Here is a 27,807-nt window from a genome sequence, read left to right on the forward strand (position 1 = left end):
CCTCTCATATACTTCTTTCCTCATTTCCTGTAGAGTCAACATTTTTACAGAGCATTCTGCATAAGTTGTGACTACTTCCTTTCTTCCCATTTACTCGGCAAACCAGGCAGTTTTTTCCAACCATACTTTCTGTTTGTTCTCGTTCTTTGCTTGCTAGCTTTTTTGTATGAGGGATTTCTCAAATTTCCCTGTCAGAGCAGCTTATTCAAGTCTCTGCATGTGCTTTTAAATCATATATTTATGGAAAAAAACACTTTGATTCTTCAGAAAGTAGACTGAACAGTAAATTAGTAAAAATTAATATTTATAGCTATTAATATTTTAAACAGTGATAATAATTATCATCAAAGGTAGTTTTGCAAACTTTTCATATCTTAACAACATTCCTGTATGTCTGTCAAAACAAATTGGATCAAAACTACTTACACCTTGGGGTGCCTGGGTGGCTCAGTTGGTTAAGTGTCCGATTTCGGCTCAGGTCATGATCTCATGGTTCGTGGGTTTGAGCCCCGCATCTGGCTCTGTGCTGACAGCTAGCTCAGAGCCTGGAGCCTGTTTCGGATTCTGTGGCTTCCCTCTCTTTCACCCTCCCCTGCTCGCTCTCTCTCTCTCTCTCTCTCTCTCTCAGAAATTAAAAAAAAAAATTTAAAAATTAAAAAAAAAACTACTTACACCTTGAGTTTTAAAGTCAAAAACATTCTACGATCCACAAAAGGTTTTGATCCAATTCTTTTTTTTTTTTTTAATGTTTTATTTATTTCTGAGAGAGACAGCATGGGCAGGGGAGGGTCAGAGAGAGAGGGAGTCACAGAATCCGAAGACAGGTTCCAGGCTCTGAGCTAGCTGTCAGCACAGAGCCGGATGGGGGGAGGGGGGCGGCTTGAGGCCACAAACCGTGAGATCATGACCTGAGCCGAAGTCTGATGCTTAACCGACTGAGCCATCCAGGTGCTCCTAATTCTTTTTTTAAACAGAGAAAAAATTGCCTGAAAATGAGTTTGCAAATTTATAGAATTTTTTAAAATTTATTTTGAGAGAGAGTGTGAGTCAGGGAGGGGCAAAGAGGGAGGGAGAGCATCCCAAGCAGGTTCCGCATTGTCAGCACAGAGCCCAATGCTGGGCTCAAACTCATCAACTGCAAGATTATGACCTGAACCGAAACCAAGGGTCTGACGCTTAACCGACTGAGCTGCCCAGGCGCTCGAGTTTAGATATTTAAAAGAAGTACAATAGAAAATTTTACATTGTATATACACACAAGTTGTAAGACCACCACCCCACAGTGTAATATTATTCAGAAAGACAAAGTTTTAAACTTAGGCTCACTAAGAGGACAACCCTAGACACCAGCTCTTTTAAATGTCTAATTGAATTAAAGTAACTGAGGACTGTTACAACCTTATCCTGGTGGCCTGCCAAAAGCAAACAGTGCTTATGGGGTGCCTGGGGGGTTCAGTCGGTTAAGCATCTGACTTCAGCTCAGATCATGATCTCACAGTGCATGGGTTCGAGCCCCGCATCGGGCTCTGTGCTGACAGCTCAGAGCCTGGAGCCTGTTTCAGATTCTGTGTCTCCCTTGCTCTCTGCCCCTCTCCTGCTCATGCTGTCTCTCTCTCAAAAATAAATAAAAACTTTAAAAAAAAAAACCAATAACCCCAAAAGCAAACAGTACTCTAGGGGAAAAGTTACACAATCCAGAACCTCAAATTATTGTTATAGGTTTTAATATCCATGCCTGACAATGAAAAATAATAGGCATATAAGAAGACAAAAATTAGAGAAAAGTCAAGAGAAGAAACACATCTAGAAGGAATCTAGACAGCTGAGATGTCGGACATAAACTTTCAAAATAATCATGGTTAGGGGCGCCTGGGTGGCTTAGTCGGTTAAGCGTCCGACTTTCGCTTGGGTCATGATCTCGCGGTTCGTGGGTTCGGGCCCCGCATCGGGCTCTGTGCTGACTGCCAGCTCAGAGCCTGGAGCCTGTTTCAGTCTTTGACTCCCTCTCTCTCTGACCCTCCCCTGCTCACACTGTCTCTCTCTCTCCTATAAATAAATAAAACATTAAAAAAAAAATTAAAAAAAAAAAAATCATGGTTAGTATATTCAAGAAAGTAAGACAAGACCAGTAATTTCACCAAATAATTGGAAAGTATAAAATAAGAACCAAATGGCAATTCTAGAACTGGAAAATAAGTCAAAGGGTAGGCTGCAACACACAGTAGATTTGACACATGAGAGTGCTAGCAAAATGGAAAACAGGCAGTAGAAAATGTGCATATTGAAGTACAGAATGATGAAAAACTTGAAAACTCAATTTCAAAAGACATTAGAGACCCACAGGATAGAGTGATAAGGTCTAACAGAGATGTAAGAGTCCCAGAAGGGTAGAGCGAGAAGTGAGAGAGAATGGGATGAAATCAAACTCAAAGAAATAATGCTGAAGCATTTTCCAAAACAGATAAAAATATCAAGCCATAGATTTTAGAAGCCAAATGAATTCCAAGTGAGAGAAATAAAACAAAAAAATAATGGAAACTAAAGATTTTGGGGGCACCTGGGTGGCTTAGCCAGATGAGTGTGCAACTTTGGCTCAGGTCTTGATCTCATGGTTCATGAGTTCAGGCCCCGCGTCGGGCTCTGTGCTGACTGCCAGCTCAGAGCCTGGAGCCTATTTTGGAGTCTGTGTCTCCCTCTCTCTCTGACCCTCCCCTGCTCACGCTGTCTCTCTCTCTCCTAGAAATAAAATAAAAATATTAAAAAACAAACAAAAAAGAAATAAACATTAAAAAAATTTAAAAAAAAAAATAAACATTAACAAATTTTTTTAAAAATGGGCAGAAGGTGGGGTGCCTGGGTGGCTCAGTCGGTTAAGTGTCTGACTGTCTCAGGTCATGATCTCACGGTTCGTGAGTTCAAGCCCCACATCCAGTTCTGTGCTGACAGCTCAGAGCCTGGAGCCTGTTTCAGATTCTGTGTGAGTCTCTCTCTGCACCTCCCTTGCTGTACTCTGTCTCTCTCAAAAATAAATAAACATTAAATTTTTTTTTTAAAATGGGCAGAAGACATGAAAAGATGTTTTTCTAAAGACATGCGGATGGCCAACAGGCACATGAAAAGATGCTCAACTTCATTATTCATCAGGGAAATGCAAATTAAAACCATAATGAGTTATCACTTTACACCTGCCAGAATAGCTAAAATAAAAAAAACAAATAACAAATGCTGGTGAGGATGTGAAGAAAAAGGAACCCTCATACACTGTTGGTGGAAATGTAAGCTGGGGCAGCTACTATGGAAAACAGTGTGGAGGTTCCTTGAAAAATTAAAAACAGAATTACCAGATGATCTGTTAATTCTACTACTGGTATTTACTCAAATAAAATAAAAAAACTAACTTGAAAAGATACAGGCACCCCTATGTTTACCGCAGTACTATTTACAATAACCAAGATTTGGAAGCCATCGAAGTGTCCATCGATACATGAATGGATGAAGAAGATGTGGTGTATATATAGGATGCAATATTACTCAGTCATCAAAGAAGTGAAATCTTGCCATTTTCAACGATGTGGATCCATCCAGAGGGTATAATGCTAAGTGAAATAAGTCAGAGAAAGACATATACCATATGATGTCACTCAATGTGTGATGTAAGAAACAAAACAAATGAATAAAGATAAAAGGAGGCCAAAAACTCCAGACTCTTAAATACAGAGAACAAACTGGGGGTTGCCAGGGGTTAGGTGAGTTGGGGGATGGATGAAGTAGATAAAGGAGGGTGAGAGGACACTTCTCTTCATGAGCACCGAGTGATGTACAGAATTGCTGAATCATAATACTGTATACCTGAAACTCATATAAAACTATAGGTTAATTAAAATTGAGTAAAAAATATAATATTGACATATGAAAAGAATATATGTAACACATACGTGTGGTATGCATGGCATCATGATAAAATGAATGTGCAAGTGAACTAGAATCCATTTCTCTTGTTCCATCTCTATTATCACCTCAATCAAAGTTATCATCTCTGCTTAGACTACTGTAACAACCTGTTGACTACCTGATTTAATGCCCTCAAGTTCAGTTTCTGCAGTTACTTCCTAAAAATCCTTGGTTAAAGTCTGCCAATGCCTTCTCTCTTACTCTGATTAAAATCCAAAGTCATTATTGTCACCTACAAAGCCCTGGATGGGCAAGCTGTTGCCTCACTGATACCAGCCTGCCTCAGCCCCCTTTCAAGTTCTAGAACACATTTCATTCTATTCTGTGTCACGTCCTTTGTTTGGAATGCTTCTCCTTTCCTCTTCCCTTGGCTGGTTGTTTCTGAGTCTTCAAGGTTCAGCTTAGAAGCCCGTCTTCAGAAGCCTTCCCTGACCACACTCTCTGAGGAAGGTACCCTCACCCCCATCGCAGCTACTCTTTCATATCTCATATCTCACCCAGTGTATCTCATAACTGAAGGTTATCACACCTGCCATTTAGCTTGTTTTTATTTATATACTTGTCAACTTCTTAAAATATAATCTTCATGACAGCAGGGACCTGGTCTATCCCACTCATTGCTGTAGACCTAGTACCTAACCCAGTACACAGAAAAGAGAGGTCCGATAAAGGGCAGTTCAATACATGAATAGATACTGTATTTTAATTCTCAACGGATTCCTTGTCTGTATTTTTAATTAGTTAAGAAACCAAAGGAGAACAGGAGGGTTCCCCCAAAGTTTCAGCAGGCTTGCAGGGTCACCTGCAAGTTAAATAATGAGTAAATAGGTTTAGCTTAAAAGAAATCAGTGGCGGGCACCTGGATGGCTTGGTCAGTTAAGCATTTGACTCTTGGTTTCAGCTCCGATCATGATCTCACAGTTTGTGGGATCGAGCCCTACGTCAGGCTCTGTGCTGACAGTGCTGAGTCTGCTTGGGATTCTCTCTCCCTCATTCTCTGCTCCTCCCCTGCTCATTCTCTTAAAATAAATAAACTTAAAAATATCAGCAGAGAGGTGCCCGGGTGGCTTAGTAGGTTAAACATCCGACTTTGGCTCAGGTCCTGATCTTGCGGTTCATGGGTTTGAGCCCCACATGAGGCTCTCTGCTGTCAGCTCAGAGCTGGGAGCTTGAAGCCTGCTTTGGATTCTGTGTGTGTATGTCTCTCTCTCTGCCCCTCCCCTGCTTGTGTTCTCTCTCTCTAATAAATAAATAAACATTAAAATCTGTGGTGACAAAGCATTTTAATGAAGAGAGGTCAGACAGTAGTTACACAAATGAGAAAAATGTAAAGTTAACTGAGAGACACACCTGAAAGAGATGTTTCCGGCATGTCTGAGTGAAGGGATAATTATGAAAATCATGTCCTCAAGAAAGCAAGATAGGCCGGGATGGGAACCCAAAGCAGAGAACAGAGAGAGAAGGAGAGGAACGGAAAAAGCAAGCGGGGGGGTGGGGGTGGGGGGCTCCTTCTGAGATAGCTTCAGCACCCATACTCCCTCAAATAGTTCAGATGTTCTGCTCCAGCCATAACCTATTAACTGGACATAAATCCAATCCTCCTGGTTCGTATGAACTCACCTGGATAGGGGGTTCTTGCAATTTCCCTCACTACCACCCATGGTCCTTTTCCATCCTCCAAATGAGATATCATGTCTGGTTTGGAAACTGCAAGCCCTGTTTAGAGAAAAATGAATAGGATTTGCCTGTGTTTATGAGTAAGAACTATTGCCAAATTTAGTCTCAGCTCTTAATCTTCTGTGCAGAGTGGCCATTATTGGGAGCTCCTGGGGTGCACTGTCCAATACACTTTTCAGTAGTCACATGTGGCTATTTGAGTTTGAATGTGAATTAGTTAAAACCATGTAAAGTTTAAAATTCAGCTCTTCAGTTGGACTAGCCAGATTTCAAGCCCTTAGCAGCTTCAAGTGGCTAGTGCCGTCCATATTGGACAGCACAGATACAGAACATTCCCATCATAGCAGAACGTTCTGTTGTACCATGGAGTTTCAGAGAATTACAAACATTACCTCAAAGGAGCCCAACGCTATGATCCCAGGTTTTCTGGGATAATAGAAGATGGGAGTAATCTGAGTTTAGGAAGAAAATGAATGCATTTGTTTGTTTCTTTCTGGTGGTACTGATAACTATAGCTCCCATTTATAAAAGTGATCAGGAAAAATGTTAGTCCTAAATCTGGGGACTGTCAACAATCTCCAAGATACCAATGAAATACATATTTCTTACTCTACCATGGGCAGACCACTTAGTTCAGAGCGAGGGAGAGCATGACTCCCAGCAACATCCCCACAAGATGAGATTTTAATGCCTAAGCTCTAACCGCACGTTCACTTAAATACTTTAAAGGTTCTCTATCTTTGGGGCACCTGGGTGGCTTAGTCGGTTAAGCGTCCGACTTTCGCTTAGGTCATGATCTCGCGGTTCATGGGTTCGAGCCCCGCGTCGGGCTCTGTGCTGACTGCCAGCTCAGAGCCTGGAGCCTGTTTCAGTCTGTGACTCCCTGTCTCTCTGACCCTCCCCTGCTCACGCTGTCTCTCTCTCTCTCTCCTAGAAATAAAAATAAATACATACATAAATAAAATAAAATAAAGGTTCTCTATCTTCAACAAACGTGGGCAAATGGGTAGATGCATGAAGGTTACTCTTACCCAGGGAGACAAGATTCCTGTAATTCTCTAGCATCACATCCTTGTGCAGGTTCCTCTGGGAAAGGTCCATCAACCTCCACTCTTCTAATGAGAAATCTACGGCCACATCTTTAAATGTCACGGGATCCTAAAATAAATACACTATCATCACCTGGGAACTACATAGTAAGATCTGTCGGGCAGAATAACACATACAAACTGGAGGAAACTTCCAGAACTCACAGCCACCAAATGACCACTGAAGTCAACCAGTTCAACCCGTAAAGAATGAATCTCTCTAGTGACAAGAACATAAAACCACAAGAGTTTTGCTTGAAGCAAAATTTTCTTTTCACGCTAATTCAAATCTGACCTTCTCTAACTTTGAAATATTGGCCTTACTATATAATCTGGTGTCAAACAGCATGGTTTCCTCCTTCTCTAGAAAAGGAGAATTTCTACCCAAATCCTCTTTTCTCCCTCAAAACCCTGGCTTATTTACAACATCAGCTATTTTTCAGTTCTAAATTTATAGAATATGGCTTAATAAAAGATGCAGTTTATCATTCAGATTGTAGATAAAGAACATTATAAGCTTTCACTTTGAGCAAGAAAATGGAGAGGACTGGGAAAGAAGCTAGACTCGTTCAAATATTTCTTGTTTTGTAGATATTACTTTTGAACCATGTAAATGTATTATTATAAAAGAAAAAATTTTAATTTAAAAAGTCATTCCTAAAAATTAAAAGTAAAATGAAACCAGTTTGAAGCATATGCATTCATCAGAGGGAAATTATTTTAAGTAACTTTAAAACACAGCAAGTTTTCTGTTTATCCTTTGTGAGATACATCCCAAGAAGAAAAAGAGCTGCAAAAACCGTATGTTTTCAATAAATAGTCATATTGTTGGTGGTAACGATGAAAATGTTATTTTGTAACTGCTCTGTGTGTAGTGTTTGATAAAACACATTATTATATTGGTGTCATCAAGAAGGAATAAACTTGGCAGGGGAGAAAGAAGAATTAATATTGATGAGATTATGCAATAACTCTATAGATCCAAATTTGAATTGAAAGTGTCAGTATAAACTCATGAATTGTTTTATTTTTTAAGAAAAAAAATATATTTTCTAGCTTTGTCCTCTGAAAAGGCCTAAAAATAAAAACAGTAATAAAATAACATTATGCAAGCTAGACTCTACCGCCCACTAAAAGGAATCAGGGCCTGGAACTTTCTGTGATACTAAAAGGCAAGCAAGCTATCAAACATTACTAGGACAGGGACGCCTTGGTGGCTTAGTCGGTTAAGCCTCTGACTTCGCTCAGGTCATGATCTCACGGTTCATGGGTTTGAGCCCCGTATCAAGCTCTGTGCTGACAGTTCAGAGCCTGGAGCCTCCTTCAGATTCTGTGTCTTCCTCTCTGTCTCTGCCCCTCCCCCACTCTTGTTCTGTCTCTCTTGCAAAAATGAATAAACATTAAAAAAAATTTTTTTTTAAATTACTAGGATATCTAGGGGCGCCTGGGTGGCTTAGTCGGTTAAGCGTCCGGCTTTCGCTTGGGTCATGATCTCGCGGTTCGTGGGTTCGAGCCCCGCGTCGGGCTCTGTGCTGACTGCCAGCTCAGAGCCTGGAGCCTGTTTCAGTCTGTGACTCCCTGTCTCTCTGATCCTCCCCTGCTCACGCTGTCTCTCTCTCTCTCTTCTAGAAATAAATAAAACATTAAAAAAAAAAAATTTTTTTTTAAAAATTAAAAAAAATTACTAGGATATCTAAGACACAGGAGGCAACTTGAAGAGTCTCCCATTAGCCAAATAATGGGACAAAATGGGTTTCAAAAATACCTTTAAATTAATGATTTTATAATAATACTATAAAAAGACTCATTGATCATTTTTGGAGGATGCCTGGAAACTATTTAAATAAAGAGAAAAGAATTAACCTTTTGTCCTTTTCCTATGTAAAATATAATTTTTATGGTTATCAAGTGTGATCACAGTGTTGAATGGGAGAGATTTCTCTTTATGGAAGGATTCCAGCTAATACAAGAAAAGGAATAAAAGAATTAGAACATCATCATTTTGCAAACTCTGATGAATTCAAGGGTCATCAGTGGCTACTAATATATCAAAGAGGCCTCTCCACCAGGCATTATGTGCCTTCTGGTAGCATACACCAGATACAGGAAATACTATTGTCAAAAACATTTTTAAAATAATCAAGCTGGAATCAGATAAACCTTCTAGATCAAACTAACAATATACTGTAAATAGAGGGGAGAGATGAACATGTTAAATATCCCCATGGGGACACAATAAATAAAATCCATACTGTGTGAAATTCTAAATCAATGCTGTTCAATAGAAGTATATAGCAAGTCCCATATGTAATATAAGGTTTTCCAGTAGCCCCATTAAAAAGAAAACAAGTGAGGAGACACCTGGGTGGCTCAGCTGGTTAAGCGTCTGACTCGTGGATTCACCTTACGTCATGATCTCACAGTTTGTGAGTTCAGGCCCTGCATTGGGAACTCTCTCTCTCCCTCTCTCTGCTCCTCCCCTGCTCAGGTGCTCTCTTTCTCTCAAATAAAATAAATAAATAAATAACTTAAGAAAAAAAAAAGTGAAATTATTTTACATAACATATTTAGACTATATATAATTTCAATGTGTAATCACTGTAAAAATTATTAATGACATTCTATCTTAAATTAATGGTACATTAATAATGTATCTTAAATTAATAGTACCTCTCAGACTGGATTAGTTGATCTTAAATTAGCAGTACATCTCAGATTGGATTAGCTACATTTCACGTGCTCAAAAGCCACATGTGGCTAGTGGCTACTATATTGGACAACACAGTTCTAAAGTAGAAATCACTTAGTTTTACAATGAATTATTACAAGGGGGAAAAAAAAGAGGAAAAGGGGAAAACTCTAGACTAAAAGTGACCTAAGAGACAACATTACTAATCATAACCTATGAATCAATTGGGGAAACAAATACCAACTCCACATTTGATATTAAGGCTTTCTGGTGATTTTTTAGCTGTAACCGTAGTAGTGTATGTAACATTAAAACACATCTGCTATAGATATATAATGAGATATTTATCAATAAATTATATAATGTTTTGTATATGCTTCAAAATAATTAGTGAGAGAGGGTAAGATTACAAATGAAACGTGATTATTATCCATGGTCCAATAATTACTGGAAGGCAGGCAACAGGTACAAAGTGATTCATGAAACTACTCTCTCCTTTTGCATATGTATAGTGCATAATACTTACCAAGTATGGAGGTAGTAAGGGCTTGTTACATAATGACTGAATCCTCACAATAAGGAAGGTGCTAATAAGAAAAGTGTGGCATGAAAAGGTTCCACGTCTTGCCCAATTTCTCAAAAGAGATTAAGTCTAGATTCAAATTCAGGCCATTTGGCTCCATAATTCAAACTCTGATAATCACCATACTCTACGATCCAGTAAACTAAAGATCCTGATTAGCTGACTAGTCAGACAAAGGTCTCAAGTTAGATAATACTTGGCTAAGATTTGCTCTGGGTGAGGGATGGATGAAAGAGGTGATGGGGCTTAAAGAGTATATGAATCATGATGAGCACTGGGTAAATATACAGAATTGTTGGATTACTATATTGTACACCTGTATGTTAACTATACTGGAATTTAACACTGTATGTTAACTATACTGGAATTTAAATTAAGAACTTAATAAAAAAAAATCAATTTATACCTTGGGGAACTAGAAAAGAAGAGTGAACTAAAATTTTTTTTTAAAGCAGAAGGCAATAATTAATATTAGAATTGAGATAAATAAAATAGAGAATAGAAAATTAGAGAAAATCAACTAATGCAAAACTTAGTTCTTTGAAAAGATAACAACAATTACAAAGCTGTTAGCTACACTGACTAAGAAAAAAGAGAAGACAATAAACTATTTGTAAAAAAAAAAAAATAAAAAAAGAAAAAAAAAAAAAGAAAAAAAAAAAAAAAAAAAAAAAAAAAAAAAAAAAAAAAAAAAAAAANCTTAGTCGGTTAAGCGTCCGACTTTCGCTTAGGTCATGATCTCACATTCATGGGTTCGAGCCCCGCATCGGGCTCTGTGCTGACTGCCAGCTCGGAGCCTGGAGCCTGTTTCAGTCTGTGACTCCCTCTCTCTCTGACCCTCCCCTGCTCACGCTGTCTCTCTCTCTCCTAGAAATAATAAATTAAAAAAAAAAAAAAATTAAAAAAAAAAAAGAAAGAAAAAAGAGAAGACTCAAATTACTAAAATCAGGAATGAAAAAAGAGACATTACTACTGACCTTACAGAAATGAAAGAAGTATAAGAGAATATTATGAACTGTATGCCAACAAATTAGAAAAATCTAAATAAAATAGGCAGACACAAACTACCAAAACTGACTCAAGAAGACATAGAAAATATGAATATAATAATTCTACTTCCCACAAATAAAAACCAGGTTCAAGTGGCTTCACTGAATTCCACCAGATATTTCAAGAATTAACACCAATCTTTCACTAACTCTTCCAAAAAATAGAAGGAAACATTCTCAACTTATTCTGTAAGGCCAGTATTACCAAAATAAGACAAATGTGAATTTAAGGAAGAGCCAGACAGAATTAATTCAGTCTGACTCAGCTTGAATCCAGCAACAAAGAAAACATAATATATGCCATAGCCAAATGGGATTTATCCCAGGAATACAAAGTTCATTTAATATCTTAAAATCAATCAAGAAAATAAAGAACAACATCCACACAATGATCTTAATAGACCCAAAAGAGTATGTGAGAAAATCCAGCAAACCAGAAATAGAAGCAAACTTTGTCAACAAGATAGAGGTCATCTATGAAAACCCAAATCTAACATCATACTTAATGGTGAATGGCCACATGCATTCCCTCTGTGATCATAAACCTCACGAAGATGTCCCCTCTCCTCATTTCTATTCAACACTGTACTGTAAGTTTTAGCAAGAGAAACTAGAGAAGAAAAAGAAATATGAGGTACCCAGACTGGAAAGGAAGAAGTAAAATTCTATTTGGAAATGATATAACCTCCACTTACAGATGATATCATCTTGCATATAGAAAACCCCCCAAAAATCCACATACATGCTTGTGCAAAAACAAACAAACAAACAAACAACCCTTCTGGAACTAAATAAACTAGTGCAGCAAGGTTCAGGGCACAAGATCAATATACCTAAGTCAACTATTCCTATGCACTAGCAATTCCCATTCCATTCCAAAAAAGAAATTAAGAAAAAAATCCATTTAAAACAGCAAAAAGACGGGGCGTCTGGGTGGCTCAGTCAGTTAAGCGTCCAACTTTGGCTCAGGTCATGATCTCACGGTTCGTGGGTTCCAACCCCGCGTCAGGCTCTGCGCTGACAGCTAGCTCAGAGCCTGGAGCCTGTTTCAGATTCTCCCTCTCTATCTGACCTTCCCCTGCTCACGCTGTTTCTCCCTCTCTCTCTCAGAAATTAAAAAACAAAAAAACAGCAAAAAGAATAAAGCACTTAGGAATGAATTTAACAAAAGATGTGCAAGACACGTACACTGAAAATAACAAAACATCACTGAAGGAAACTAAAGGATACCTAAATAAATGGGAAGACATTCCATATTCTTCTCATTATAAAACTTAATATTAAGATAGCAATACTTCCCAAATTGATCAACAGATTCAACACGCATCCTATGAAAATTCTATCTGCCCTTTATGCAGATATGGAAATGTTAAAAATTATCACTAACAGACTGGTTTATCTAGAATTAAAATTAAATAAAACTAAGTTCAGTACTTATAAACAGGATGTAGAATTTAAGAAAGAGCCACAGAAAATTACTCTTCTGCCAGGGATTTCCTGTCGGAAGAACAAATGAATTATTATCAAATAAACCAAATGAATTATTCACCATGTCAAAAGTAATGGCATTTCCCTACAGTTCATGATTCAAAGTCTGAAACTATTAATATTTTTATCTTAAAAATTTAAGTCTAAGCTGTCATATATTAAAGAACAATTTTAAGAATGATTGGCCCAGGGATGCCTGGGTGGCTCAGTCGGTTAAGCGTCCGACTCAGGTCATGATCTCGAGGTTCCTGGGTCTGAGCCCCGCGTCAGGCTCTGTGATGACAGCCAGCTCAGAGCCTGGAGTCTGTTTCAGATTCTGTGTCTCCCTCTCTCTCTGACCCTCCCCCACTCATGTTCTGTCTCTCTCTGTCTCAAAAATAAACTATAAAAAAAAATTAAAGAAAAAAAAGAATGACTGGCCCAGTACTAAATTAAAAAAAAAAAAAAACCTTTATAAAAATTAAGACTGAGTGTCAGAATGTATTTTCTCATAAAAGTAAAAATAAAGCCCAGTTTTACACAAAACATTCTTAGTATAGAACCAAGTTTCAAAATATAATACAAAAAACTTAAAAATGTAATTCTAAAAAAAAAAAAAAAAGGAGCTGAACTTCTAGGTAATTAAAAAAAACATAATTATCTATAAGAGAGGAGACAAGAAAATAAATGGGGAAAAAAACCGAATCTTCAAACAAATGATGTTGGGAAAACTGGACAGCTACATACAAAAGAATGAAACTGGACCACTTTCTTATACTATACATAAAAATAAAGTAAAACTGAATTAAAAGACCTAAATGTGTAAAAACTCCCTTGGGCCAAAAGGTGAGGGGTTTGTAAATGAGGAAACACCAACCATTGTTTGATCTCAAACTCTACTTGGGTAAAAGGTCAGGGGTTGAGCAACCCAGCTCCTCCTGGCTGCAGCAAGCCCCTGAGACTTAAATCTTTAATTAACATTGTGATTAGAACGGTCAAACATGTTCTTCAAGCGACTGTTAAGCAACCCCCACCTCTAACCACAAAATTCTCGCTTCTGTACACCGGCTTCGCCCCTCTCCCTATAGAAACCCTGAGCTATGGCTCAGCAGGGCTGTCTTCTGAGGACTTTTCGGGTGCTTGGGAGGGGCCGCCCGGCTGGACTAAAATAAACCTGAATAACCAACCCCTTTTGTGTTTTGTGGGCTTTGTTCTCCGTGATTCTCCTTTGGAAAGGGAGGTCTAACAAATTTAAGACCTGAAACCATAAAACACCTAAAAGAAAACATAGGCCTTAGCAACTGATGAATATCAGCCTTAGGAAGTTTTCTGGATCTGTCTCCTGAGGCAAGGGAAATAAAAGCAAAAATAAACATTTGGGATTACAGGAAACTAAAAGGTTTTGCATAGCAAAAGAAACCGTCAACACAAAAAGGCAACCTGCTGAGGGGCTCTGGCCGGTTCAGTCAGTGGAGCTTGAAACTCTTGATCTCAGATCATGAGTTCAAGCCCCAGATTGGGCATAGTGTTTCCTTGAAAAAATTAAAAAAAGAAAAAGGGCAACTAAATGAATGAGACAAGGTATTTGCAAATGATTTATCTGATAAAGGGTTAATATCCAAAATATAAAAAGAACTCACACAACTCAACCACAAAAAAACAAATAATCCTATTAAAAATGGGCAAGTGACCTTAATGGACATTTTCCCAAAGAGAACATATGAATGGCCAACAGAAGAAATGCAAAGCAAAAATCACAATGAGACACCACTGTACGGCTGTCAGAGTGGCTAAAATAAAAAAAGACAAGAAATAATAAGAATTGGCAAGGGCGTGGAGAAAAGGAGTCACTTGGTACTGTTGGTGGGAATGCAAACTGGTGTAGCTGCTATGGAAAACAGTGTGGAGGTTCCTTAAAAAATTCAAACAAGAGTTACTATATGATTCAGTAATTCCACTGCTGGATTGTTATCCAAAAGAAAATGAAAACACTAATTCAAAAAGATATATGTACCCCTATGATTATTGTAGGATTATTTACAATAGCTAAGATATAGAAGCAACACAAGTGTCTACTGATAGATAAATGGATAAAGAAGGATTGGTACACACACACACACGCACGTGCGCGCACACGCATGGACGTGCACTGAAATACTGCTCAGTCATAAGAAAGTAAAAAAAAAAACTTGTCATTCCTGACAACATTGATGGACCTAGAGGGTATTATGCTAAGTGAAGTAAATCAAAGATAAATATATGATTTCACTTATATGTGGAACCTAAGAAAAGAAAACAAATGGACAAACAAAAAACAGAAAGAGACTCAAATATAGAGAACAAAATGGTGGTTATTGGCGGGCAGGAAGAGGATGGGTGAAATAGGTGAAGGAGATTAAGAGGTACAAAATGACAGGGATGAAAAGTATAGCATAGAGTATTGACAATAATACTGTAATAACGTTGTATGGTGGTGGATTGTAACTACACTCATTATGAGGAGCACTGTGTAATGTACAGTTATCCAATCACTATGCTGTACGACTGAGACCAAGATAATACTGTATGTCAACTATCCTTCAGTAAGAAATTTAAAACCCGTAATTCTACAAGTATTGTCAACACGGGCCAAAGATTTACTTAAGTCATTGATGAGAGGTCAGCTGCTTGACCGCTCTTCAAAGGAGACACAAAAGCAGCTGTCTGGCGACTGCATCAAAACAAATGCTGGAGTAAGACTCCAAAATTAGTTAGAAACCTGATGAATGTCCTACAAGGGCAATAAAACCATAAACTTTGGGCTTATTTTTTCTCCTCGGTAAAATAATTTGCAAATGTTCAATGTTCTACAAGTTAACAGGACTTTGAGGATCTGGATATTAACCACTAGTAACTAGTACATCTAACAACATAGACCCCCACGCTATGTCAGATGGCCTTTAGGCTGGTTAGACAATGGTCTAATATGACACTAAACGGGCATAATTTTACCTTTTGCCTTATTTCTAAGTTTCAGAGAATTTTTCTTAACACATTTCATACATTTCCGACTTTGCTCTTTTCTGGAAAAATCAGTTGGATTTTATACTCGTGAATAAGAAAGTCAGCTTAACAATATACTGCAATAAAAAATCTAAACCAATTTAAACACATCTTAGGAAGATTTCCACTGATGCTGATATATTCTTGATATTTTTAATGGTGCTGAGTCTCACGATGCAAAGCATGAATCAGAGCAGGTGATATAGGCTACTTTATCATCAGCAGTTATGATGTGACTGTCTGCCACACTGGGACTGCCACCAAGGGAAATGAAATCTGTCAAACTGAGGCGGCCAGTCCTGGGATTACTATACTATCAAGCAAGACGGTGTTCGCTGCAAACTTGCAACGAACTAGGAACATTAGGAACCAGGCGCCGTAAAAGAGGCACTTAATTCCCCTCATGTAGTGTGTTAGGCATTACCTTTACCAATTCTGGTTCTTCTGCCTGAAGGTGGTCTTCATCTGGCTTGGAGACTTCAGGATTCTGAAGGGATACAGGATATGATCACTCAGCGACAGGCTGCTGACGACCCACAGCAGAGCATCAGGTACCAACGGTCCACTGTGGATGTGGCATACACGGGATGGCCCTTTTATTGTTTAATTTAGGGCTGAAATTAACAGGATGACCCCTTTTATTGCTTAATTTAAGCACTGAAATTACCATCCCATAGTAACATTCAATCTTCTTTAACTTTGAGACAATGACAAACGCAAGAATGAGAAAAATGAAACTGCATAGTTTTTGAAGGAGGCTTTCAACACAGAACCTACTTATATAACAAAAAATAGACATAGTAAGAGGGCTTCAGATGCTACAGAATTTTCCCTTTTCATATAGAGTTGAAACGTATTTCTCAGAAAAGTATCTATCTTGCTCAAGAATAGTATTCAAAACCTGCTAACACTACGTATTTTGCATAATTGAAAATCATTTCAGTGTTGGGGGGGTCAGGGAAAACGTCTCATAGTTATTCAGGTAGTATTTCGGGGACTTCTCACTACATTATCTTCTTAACCTTATAAGCTGTATCCCTATGAGGGCCTGGTTTTATAAATGAAATGGTATTTTACTATATCTTTCGGTTAATAACTTATGATTTTAGGCTTTGTGTGTGCCATTTAAAAAAAAAAAAAAACTATGGGTAATAAAACTACTGAAAGTCCACTGAGAAAAAATGTTATCTTATTTCTCCCCTCCCAAGTTCTAATCTAAAAAACACAAATATTCAGCTTCCAGAAAATTAATGATGATGTGAACATCACCCTCTGGTAATTAGGGATGGGTCTGGCCATGTCAATCCTAGACAAATACTTCGGAGATGCTGATCAAGTGTAACATTTTGCTTTTTATTTCTCTTTCCAAGGGCATGTTTTAAGGACTATTCACATGTTATACATCCTGGCTACAAAGAATAAAAGGTCACTACTATACGCTACTGTGGATCGTTACTAGAACAAATTATATTTGTTCTTTCTTCAGAATCTATTTCAAAAAGTCACTGCTAAGACACAGTTAGTCTCTCACTGATACCCATCTCAAACACCCACACATACATATATGTACCTAAATGTCTCCAGGGAAACATTAAAAGATTCAGCTTAAATATCTAATTTCCAGGCCTATCTTCCAAAACCTTCCAACTGGAATCACTAGCTCACCCCACTGTTCTCTGGCCCTTAAGCCTCCTTCTCACCTGAAGTCCCCTTACAAATACTTTATGACAACTAAAATCCCAGTTGTGAGTACTACCTAAGTCTAAGTGTCCTCATGAGCTTTCTGTGACCAGTTTTGCCCATACGAATGCCCATTTCTTTTCTTACCTAGCACTTGTCATGTTTATCATAGAGCTAAGCAGCTATTATTCACCTAACAAATTAACATAACTATTTCTTTTGTAGGCCTTACCTCAACGAGACTGTAAGCACCCTACAGCCAAGCTCTGTGTCTTAAACATCTTTCTCTCCATGTCATCTATTAAGCTTGGTCACTTTTTTTTTTTTTTAACGTTTTATTTATTTCTGAGGGAGAGACAATATGAGCAGGGGAGGGTCAGAGAGAGAAGGAGACACAGAATCCGAAGCAGGCTCCAGGCTCTGAGCTGTCAGCCACCCCGGCGCCCCAAGCTTGGTCACTTTTTAATGGGTAGAAAAGACGAGATCACTGACAGTGGGCAAAAGAGGCATGGTTCCCCCTTAATTAACAGGGTGTGCAGGTGTGTCTGTGTGTACGTGCTTCCCCCAAATCTCTTAAACGATATTTCCAATTTAAAATATTCTATTCTTTTACCCCACAAAAAACTGAAATTTCCTGGGAACAATACAAATTTAACATCAAAAGTAAATTTCCTAGACTGTCTATCAAACAACAGCAAAAGTATTTTTTGAAAGATCATGAGTCTTGATATTTGGTTCCATATATATTGTGAAACGTCTTATAGATTACAAGCTTCACTATGATGAACCCAATTTTCATGGATGTAAACAATCTGATTCAGTTATCAGAGGGGTGTGGTTGAGATGCAGAAGTCATAGACTTCAGGAAAAATAGACATGCTTTCAAGCCAAGAGGCAGGGGGCTACCTGGGTGGCTCAGTTGGTTGGGTGGCCGACTTCGGCTCAGGTCATGATCTCACGGTTCATGGGTTCAAGCCCCGCGACGGGTTCTGTTCTGACAGCTCAGAGCCTGGAGCCTGTTTCAGATTCTGTGTCTCCCTCTCTCTCTGACCCTCCCCTTCTCAAGCTGTCTCTCTCTCTCTCAGAAATAAATAAAAAATTCTAAAAAAAATTAAAAACAAACAAACCAAGAGGCAGGTCAGGACCAGAGGAAACCCCAACTTACCAGAGGTCCAACAGAAAAAACCACAGCAGCCATAATCTCTTCCTCTGTGTTCCCCTGTCTGTCAAGAGTGGGGTCCTGCAAAGACATAGCTGAGAAAGAGAAATAAGCGATGAAAATCAATCCTACCTTGGAAACCTCAGATTTACCCAATTGGAATCCTGACATTATAAGGAAGCATGACTTCCCTAAAGGACCCAAGAATAACCTCCAAGATCAGTGAGGAAAAAAGATCCTTGTTCCTGGAGTTTGTGACATTTTAATACCATTAAATGTAGTCACACCGAGGGGCGCCTGGGTGGGTTAGTCGGTTAAGCGTCCGACTTTCGCTTAGGTCATGATCTCGCAGTTCGTGGGTTTGAGCCCCGCATCAGGCTCTGTGCTGACTGCCAGCTCAGAGCCTGGAGCATGTTTCAGAGTCTGTCACTCCGTCTCTCTCTGACCCTCCCCTGCTCATGCTGTCTCTCTCTCTCCTAGAAATAAATAAAACATTAAAAAAAAAATGCAGTCACACCGAGCAGGCCAGACGTTGTACAAGATCTTTTAAAATACAAGTGGGATTTATATCTGGGCTGCAGGGCTGGTTCAGTATTGCAAATCAATCAATGTGATAGAGCACATTAGTAGAAGAAAGGATAAGAACCATATGATCCTGTGAATAGATGCAGGAAAAGCACTTGACAAAATACAGCATCTTTTCTTAATAAAAACCCTCAAGAAAGTCAGGATAGAAGGGACCTACCTTAACATCGTAAAAGCCACATATGAAAGACCCACAGCTAACATCATCCTCAATGGAGAAAAACTGAGAGCTTTCCCCCTGAGATCAGGAACACGACAGGGATGTCCACTGTCACTAATGTTGTTTAATACGGTGTTGGAAGTCGTAGCCTCAGCAATAAGACAACAAAATGAAATAAAAGGCATCCAGATTGGCAAAGAAGAAGTCAAACTTCACTTTTCGCAGGTGACGTGATCCTCTACATGGAAAACCTGAAAGACTCCACCCAAAAACTGCTAGAACTGATACATGAATTCAGCAAAGTCACAAGATATAAAATCAATGTACAGAAATCAAGTTGCATTCCTATACACCAATAATGAAGCAACAGAAAGCGATGTCAAGGAACTGATTTCATTTACAACTGCACCAAGAACCATAAAATACTCAGGAATAAATGTAACCAAAGAGGTAAATGATCTGTGCACTGAAAGCTACAGAAAACTTATGAAAGAAACTGAAGACACAAAGAAATGGAAAAACATTCCATGGTCATGGATTAGAAGAACAAATATTGTTAAAATGTTGATACTACCCAAAGCAATCTACACATTCAATGTAATCCCAATCAAAATAACACCAGCATTCTTCTCAGAGCTAAAACAAACAATCCTAAAATATGTATGGAACCACAAAAGACCCTGAATAGTCAAAATAATGTTGAAAAAGAAAACCAAAGCTGGAGGTATCACAATCCCGGCCGGACCTGAGCCTGTACTACAAAGTAGTCATCACAGTATTTGGCACAAAAACAGACACATGGGATAGAACAGACCAATGGAATAGAATAGAGAACCTAGGATTGGACCCACTAATGTATGGCCAACTAATCTTTGACAAAGCAGGAAAGAGTATCCAATGGAAAAAAAGACAGTCTCTTTAGCAAATGGTGCTGGAAGAACTGGACAGCAACACACAGAAGAATGAAACTGGACCACTTTCTTGCAATTCAAAATGGATGAAAGACCTAAATGTGAGACAGGAAACCATCAAAATCCTAGAAAACAAGCAACAACCTCTGTGCCCTCAGCCACAGCAACTTCTTACTCGCTGCATCTCCAAAGGTAAGGGAAATAAAAGCAAAACTGAACTATTGGGACCTCATCAAGATAAAAAGCTTCTGCACAGCAAAGGAAACAATAAAAAAAACTAAAGGCAACCAACAGAATGGGAGAAGATATTTGTAAATGACATTTCAGATAAAGGGTTGGTATTGAAAATCTATAAAGAACTTATCAAACTCAACACCCAAAAAACAAATAATCCAGTGAAGAAATCGACAAAAGACATGAATAGACACTTTTCCAAAGAAGACATTCAAATGGCTAACAGACACATGGAAAGATGCTCAACATCACTCATCATCAGGGAAATACAAACCAAAACCACACTGAGATACCACCTCACACCAGTCAGAGCGGCTAAAATTAACAACTCAGGAAAGAACAGATGTTGGTAAGGATGTGGAGAAAGGGGAACCTTCTTGCATTGTTGGTGGGAATGTAAACTGATGCAGCCACTCTGGAAAACAGCATGGAGAGTCCTCAAAAAATTAAAAATAGAATTACTCTACGACCCAGCAATAGCACTACTAGGAATTTATCCAAAGGATACAGGAGTGATGATTCATAGGGCCATATATACCCCAATGTTTACAGCAGTGCTATCAACAATAGCCAAATTATGGAAAGTGACCATATGTCCATCAACTGATGAAGGGATGAAGAAAACATGATATATATACACAATGGAATACTACTTGGCAATGAAAAAGAATGAAAGCTTGCCATTTGCAACAACGTGGATGAAACTGGAGGGTATTATGCTAATGAAATAAGTCAGTCAGAGAAAGACAGGTATGTTTTCACTAATATGTGGAAGTTAAAAAACCTAACAGAAGATCATTGGGGAAGGGGGGCGGGGAAATAGCTACAAACAGAGAGGGAGGCAAACTATAAGAGACTCTTAAATACAGAGAACAAATTGAGGGTTGATAGGGGTAGGAGGGCAGGGGTGTGGGGAAAATGGGTGATGGGCATTGAGCAAGGCACTTGTTGGGATGAGCACTGGGTGTTGTAGGTAAGTGATGAATTGTAGGAATCTACTCCTGAAGCCAAGAGTATGCTATATAGACTGTATATTAGCTAACTTGACAATAAAAAAAAAAAAATCTTTTTTTTCTTTAAAAAGAATTTTTTTTAATATTTATTCATATTTGAGAGACAGAGTGCAAGCCATCAGCACAGAGCCTAACGTGGGGCTCGAACCCACAAATCATAAGATCAAGACCCAAGCTGAAGTCAGATGTCCAACAGACTGAGCCACCAAGGTGCCCCAAATACTTTTTCTTTTTAAAAATTTATTTATTTACTTCTGATTGAGTAAACTCTACCCCCAACGTGAGGCTTGAACTCATAACCTCAAGATCAAGAGTTGCATGCTCTACTGAGCCAGCCAGGTTCCCGTAAAATACCTTTTTACTTGAACTTCACATCAACCCAATGGTAATTACATTCCGATTCCCTAGGAGGAAAATGAGGCTTAGAAAAATTACACTATTTACTCGAGGCCATATATGACCTCAAATCAGTCTAATTCCAATGTTCACACCTTTTCCACTACATCAACTTTCTGTGTGATATGAAAAAAAAATAATAATTCAATCCTTCTTTGCCACAATCGTCTAGTCATCTAAAAATGAAACATTTTGGAGCACCTGGGTGGCTCAACTGGCAAAGCATCCGACTCTTGATTTCAGCTCAGGTCATGATCTTGTGGCTGGTGAGTTCGAGCCCCACGTCAGGGTCAACATAGATGGTGCAGAGCCTGCTTGGGATTCTCTCTCTCTGCCCCTCCTCCGTTCACTCTCTCTGGCTCTCTTGAAATAATAAACTTAAAAAGTGTTTTTAAAAAGACACATCCAAGAGATTTGTATTCAAAAACATAACCTGAAGAACAGCAGCATGAACATTACTGGAGAGCTTGTGAAAGATGCAAAATCTGAGGTCCAATTACAGAACTCACTGAATCAGAATCAGCTTTTTCATAAGAACCCTAGTTGATTCATATGCCACACATTAAAGTTTAAGGCACTATGGATCTAAAAACGATCATGCCAACAAACTGGACAACCTAGAAGAAATGAGTAGTTTCCTAAAACATACAAACTCCCAACAACCTAGAAGAAATGAGTAGTTTCCTAAAACATACAATCTCCCAAGACTGAATCATGAAGAAAGTGAAAATCTGACAGACCAAATACTAGTAAGGAAACTGAATCAATAATAAAAAAATCTACCAAAAACACAACGTCCAGAACTAGGTAGTTTCATTGGTGAATTCTATTGAACGTTTAAGAAGAATTAATACCAACTGTTCTCAAACTCTTCCAAAAAACAGAGAGGAAAGAATACTTCCAAACTAATTTTACAAGGCTAGCATTACCTTGATTCTAAACCAGGCAAGGACACCACAAGAAAAGAAAATTAGAGGTCAATAACACTGTTGAGCACAGATGCAAAATTCCTCAACAAAACAGTAGCAAACTCAATTCAACAATACATCAAAAGGATCATTCACAATGATCAAGTTGAGTTTATTCTAGGGATGCAAGAAAGGTTCAATATCTGCAAGCCAATCAGTGTGATACACTACATTAACAAAATGAAGAATAAAAATTGTATGATCATCTCAATAGATGCAGAAAAAACATTTGGCAAAATTCAACATCCATTATGATAAAAACTCTCACCAAAGGGGGTAGAGAGAGGACATAATGCAACATAATAAAGGCCATATATGACAAGCTCACAGCTCACACACTAAATGGTGAAAGGATAAAATTTTTTCCTAAGAGCAGGAACAGAGCAAGACAAAGATAAGTAAATATAATTTCCCAAAGAACAATTTTTGTTTAAAAATATTCTAAGATAGGGGCACCTGGGTGGCTCAGTTGGTTAAGCATCTGACTTCAGCTCAGGTCATGATCTCAAGGTTCATGAGTTCGAGCCCTGCATCGAGCTCTGTGCTCTCAGCACACAGCCTGGAGTCTGCTTTGGATTCTGTGTCTCCCTCTCTTTCTGCCCCTCCCCTGCTCACGCTGTCTCTCTCTCTCAAAAATAAAAAACATAAAAAAAAATATATTCTAAGACTGACTCACACAGCAGAAAACTTAAGTAGGCCAATGTAGTAGAGACTGCTAATTGCCTTCCAACATCCAGTCTCCCCTCCTCCTTGAGAAAGGTTTGAAATTTCAGCTGGCCACAAGGCCACCCAACTTTCCCAGCCACCTTGCAGGTAGATGTGCCCAGGTCACTTGAATAAAAGAGGTGATGTCACATTTTTTTTAAAGGAATTTGACAGTTGTTGTTTTTTTTTTCCCCATGTCCCCCCATTCACAATACAGACCAGGCAAAGCACCTGGGTTGGGGTGTATATGGGTGGATTTACTCTGCCTCCTCTTTCTGTACAGTCAGTGTAAGAACACAGCCTGTGGTAAGCACCGGGAGGCTTGGCAGTTTATTTTTTTAAAGTTTGTTTATTTCTTTTGAGAGGGAGCACACGTGTCAGCGGGGGAGGGGCAGAGGGAGGAGACAGAGAATCCCAAGCAGGCTCTGCATTGTCAGCATGGAGCCCAGCAAGGAACCCAACGTGGAGCCCAACTTGGACCCCAACGTGGAACTCAACAAAGGACTGGAATACACAGACTGTGAGATCATGACCTGAGCTGAAATCAAGAGTCTGAAACTTATCCAACTGAGCCACCCACGTGCCCCAAGGTGACATCACATCTTTACAAGGCAACGGCTTGCTCTCCAGTTCTTTGTTTCCCCTACAAAAGGCTTTCACTGCAAAAGGATGAAAGTGAGACAGCTTCGGGGCGCCTGGGTGGCTCAGTCGGTTAAGCGTCTGACTTCGGCTCAGGTCGTGATCTTGCAGTTCATGATCTCGCAGTTAGTGGGTTCGAGCCCTGCATTGGGCTCTGTGCTGACAGCCAGCTCAGAGCCTGGAGCCTGCTTCAGATTCTGTGCCTCCCTCTCTCTCTGACCCTCCCCTGCTCAGGCGGTCTCTCTCTGTCTGAGAATAAATAAAAAACATTAAAAAAAAAAAAAAAGAAAGTGAGCCAGCTTCTACCACAGGAACGACAACATCCCTAGGAGGTGATGAAGCAAAAAGAGGAATGGAACCTGGGTTTCTAGATGACCTAATAGAAGAGAGCTGCCAGTCACCTAAAAACTCAGACTTTTATGAGAAAGAACAGTATTTCCTGGGTGCCTGGGGGGCTCAGTCAGTTGAGCATCTGACTCTTGATTTTTATAATGAAGTCTCAGAGTTACTAATAAAAGTGCTTTTCCCATACTTCAGTGTTTCCCTAACTTATTTTAGGTCATGGGTCCCTTTGCAAATCTAATGGCAATCATTTGTTTCCCAGAAAACTCGTACATACAATTAGAAAACCCCCACATCTTAAATCTGAAGATACAAAAAGCTCATTAGGCACACTTATTAAAAAGGAAATTCTGGGGGCACCTGGGTGGCTCAGTTGGTTGAGCATCTGACTTTTTTTTTTTTTAATTTTTTAAAAAATATTTTTTATTTATTTCTAGGAGAGAGAGAGAGATGGCGTGAGCACGGGAGGGTCAGAGAGAGGAGTCACAGACTCTGAAACAGCCTCCAGGCTCAGAGCTGGCAGTCAGCACAGAGCCCGACGCGGGGCTCGAACCCACGAACCACAAGATCATGACCTAAGCGAAAGTCGGACACTTAACCCACTAAGCCACCCAGGTGCCCCTGAGCATCAGAGTCTTGATTTCAGTCCTGGATCCTGCCTGGGATTCTTGCTCTCCCCCTCTCTCCGCCCCTCCCCTGTTCATGCTAAGTAAATAAATAAACATTAAAAAAAAAAGGAAATTCTGGGGTGCCCAGCTGGTTCAGTTAGTAGTGTGTGACTCTTGATCACAGGGTTGTGAGTTCAAGCCCCACGTTGGGTGTAGAAATTACTACAAAAAAAAAATCTTAAAAAAAAAAAAGGAAATTTCTTGGCTCTATCCAAGATCTAAATCAGGATCTCTATTCTGGGTAGGAGACACAGAAATCTACACTGTCAACAAGCATCTCAAACACTTATCTTGAGAAATATTGTTCTAAAGCAAACTAATTCCTCAACCCTAAATTAAAGACTCTTCAAAAAATTTTCAATGTTTGTTTATTTAGTTATTTATTTAGTTATTTAGAGGGACAGAGAGAGAGACAGATCATGAGCGGGTAGAGCAGAGAGAGAGGGAGACGCAGAACTGGAAGCAGGCTCTAGGCTTTGAGCTGTCAACACACAGCCCGATGCACCGCTCTACCAAGGCTCCAATAGTGAGATCATGATCTGAGCCTGAAGTCAGATGCTTAACTCACTGAGCCATCCAGGAACCCCATAAACTTTTAAAGATTAATGACCTCCTCCTTGGCAATATGCCATATAGTTAACGCTACTCAAATACGTTTAATACCAAACTGTGCAATAACCATCTTTGTAAATTTTATAATCAGAATAGCCAAGGCTGTTCAAACTTCCATATATTCAGCTCGATCTCGACTGTGTAAGAAGAACGCATAGAGAAAAAGACAAGCCAGTGAGTGAGCCAAAGTCCACTGTGACCTCGGAGCCCTGGGCCTGTGATGTTTACACGTCCTTCTACTTTTCTACACTTTCCAAGCAGACAGTAAGAAGTAACTATATATACATATGAGTTTGGTGTCGTGATAGAGTTCCAGAGTGGCTGTCCCCCCGACCCCACCCCCTACCCCCGGTTCTAACCTTAGTTTGGCTACCGTAGAAATGCGTCCAGTGGCGCATCACTGGAGCACGAGTTTTGAGGCTTGGCGCAGCTCCTCTCACCTCCGACATTATGCAGAAGACCCCTAACCCGGGCTAACAGCTCCCCATAGCCGTAACCGCCTAGACGTTTCTTCCCCTGGATACTGTGACTTCACCCAAGCCCTGTCTGTCTTCCCAGGCACTGCGGAAGTATCCAAGACTTGGGAAATTCCTCTCTGTGGCTCCTCGGCCGGCTTCGCTATTCTACAATAACGAAGGGGCCCATGTTCTTGTTGAGAACGTCAGCGCCCCGGACCAGCCCGGCATTTCCCAACCAAAGCGAGGAAGCCATCACCACGCGTGGCGGAGACCAGGGATTTGAAAGCGATTACTTGAAACGCCGTAAAACGAGACGGAGGGAAAAGGTGCCTCGGTTACCGAAAGGACAGGAGTTCATCCACCTGCCAGGTCATCAGGTGTGAAACCGGTCCATCTCTGGGGCTCCGGAAGCCAGGACGGAGACGGTCCTTCCTCCAGCCTCGCCCCCTTTCCCTAAATGCCCATCGGGGGTCCCCCCACCGCCTCTAGCAAAGGCGCGGGACTGGGAAGAGGCGGAAGGTCGGGTCAGGGGCCGGCCGGCCCTAGTCGAGCCCTCCTCAGCCTAGGGCCGCGCCCCGTGCTCCCCAAGCCCCGCGCCGCGCCCGCCGCCAGGGCACCGCCGCCCCCGAGCCGGGCCTGGGGGAGCCCCAGGCGACAGCCAGGCAGGAGGCCCGGCCCCTGCCGCCTCTCGGGTGGGCGTGTCGGCTCAGGGACAGGGGCTCTGGAGGGAGCGGCCCCGCCCCCGACGCCGCCGGGAGCCCAGCGCCGAGGGAGGGGCGGCGGGGAAGTGGGGCCCGGCGCCCGGGGCAACGAGTACCTGGCTGCAGAACTGAGGACAACTGCGGGCACTCGCAGAGCAGGGCGGGAACGCGTCCAGCAATGGCGCCGGCTTGGCGGGGCCGGCCGCCAGGCACGCCAATGCGCCTGCGCAGCCGGGGCGCCCGAACTCCAGCGCCCAGAATCCTCAGCGTCGGAGCCTCGCCCCCAACCCTTTCCTTTTTTTTTTTTTTTTTTTTTTTTTTTTTTTTTTTTTTTTTTTTTTTTTTAGCGTGTCCTCTTTTGTCTGCATTTAAGCAGGAATTGGCTATGTTTGTCGACAATTTGGGTGACCTAAAAAAATCCAGTCAAATTAAACAAGCAATACAAATACAAACAAACAATACAATATTGAGAGGCCACAACTGTATGTCAAGCAATAGGATCAGGTACCAGCGACGCAAAAATGAATGACACCAGCTCTTGACATTGGACATTTCAGTGTGGCTGAAGAAATAAAGTCACTGGCAGAAGATATAGGCCTTCTGTAAATTAGCTAAAGCCTCGGAAGCCAGTAGAGTTGGTAAGCGCGTGTGCACACTTTTGCTGGTCTTTCAAGTTCTTGACCGAAAAATCGGTAATGCCTTCGTTATAATTCCTGGGTCTTTGAACTAGAGCTTCCTGCCTCAGCTCATCCTAATAATAATAAAATAATAAAAAACAATAATGTAATTAATATTGGTATTTATATTAATTTAAACATTTATTTTTATAAGTTTTTATATAGATACTATTATATCTTGTATCAGATTACTATATATTATAAAGCACGCTTTCCATTGCCTTAATTCCATGGTTTTAATACCCAGAGGCCATATCTTCCATAGTGAAACAGACTCCATTAGGACTCTAGAGCAGTTTCCCTCAATGAAAACATTTCCTCCCTAACACACCCCTACTCTCTGTGCCTTGGAT

General features: G+C 40.1%; 1 protein-coding gene and 1 non-coding gene across 5 annotated transcripts in view; both read right to left on the reverse strand.

Moving 5' to 3' along the window:
* ZNF624 (zinc finger protein 624) overlaps nt 1-26,966 on the reverse strand; it is a 31,808-nt gene extending 4,842 nt beyond the window's left edge. The window contains exons 1-5 of one of the 4 annotated variants that reach the window (XM_039227369.1): nt 26,894-26,966; nt 18,392-18,480; nt 15,971-16,033; nt 6,660-6,786; nt 5,572-5,667 (exon numbers count right to left, since the gene is read on the reverse strand). In XM_039227369.1, the coding sequence (XP_039083300.1) occupies nt 5,572-5,667; nt 6,660-6,786; nt 15,971-16,033; nt 18,392-18,478 (373 nt within the window). In that variant the 5' untranslated portion in view covers nt 18,479-18,480; nt 26,894-26,966. Of the gene's footprint in view, nt 1-5,571; nt 5,668-6,659; nt 6,787-15,970; nt 16,112-18,391; nt 18,481-25,977; nt 26,129-26,415; nt 26,519-26,893 lie in introns of those variants that run through there. The other 3 variants (XM_039227371.1, XM_039227372.1, XM_039227370.1) reach the window with 3 other exon arrangements.
* Nucleotides 23,550-23,680, reverse strand: LOC120228815. The gene has a single exon (XR_005527600.1). It is a non-coding gene; the product is annotated as a small nucleolar RNA SNORA51 (small nucleolar RNA).
* Nucleotides 26,967-27,807: the final 841 nt, after the last annotated feature.

This window comes from Hyaena hyaena, unplaced genomic scaffold (genome assembly GCF_003009895.1).
Source record: "Hyaena hyaena isolate Hyena2069 unplaced genomic scaffold, ASM300989v1 scaffold_27, whole genome shotgun sequence".
In the NCBI taxonomy this organism is placed as follows: domain Eukaryota; kingdom Metazoa; phylum Chordata; class Mammalia; order Carnivora; family Hyaenidae; genus Hyaena; species Hyaena hyaena.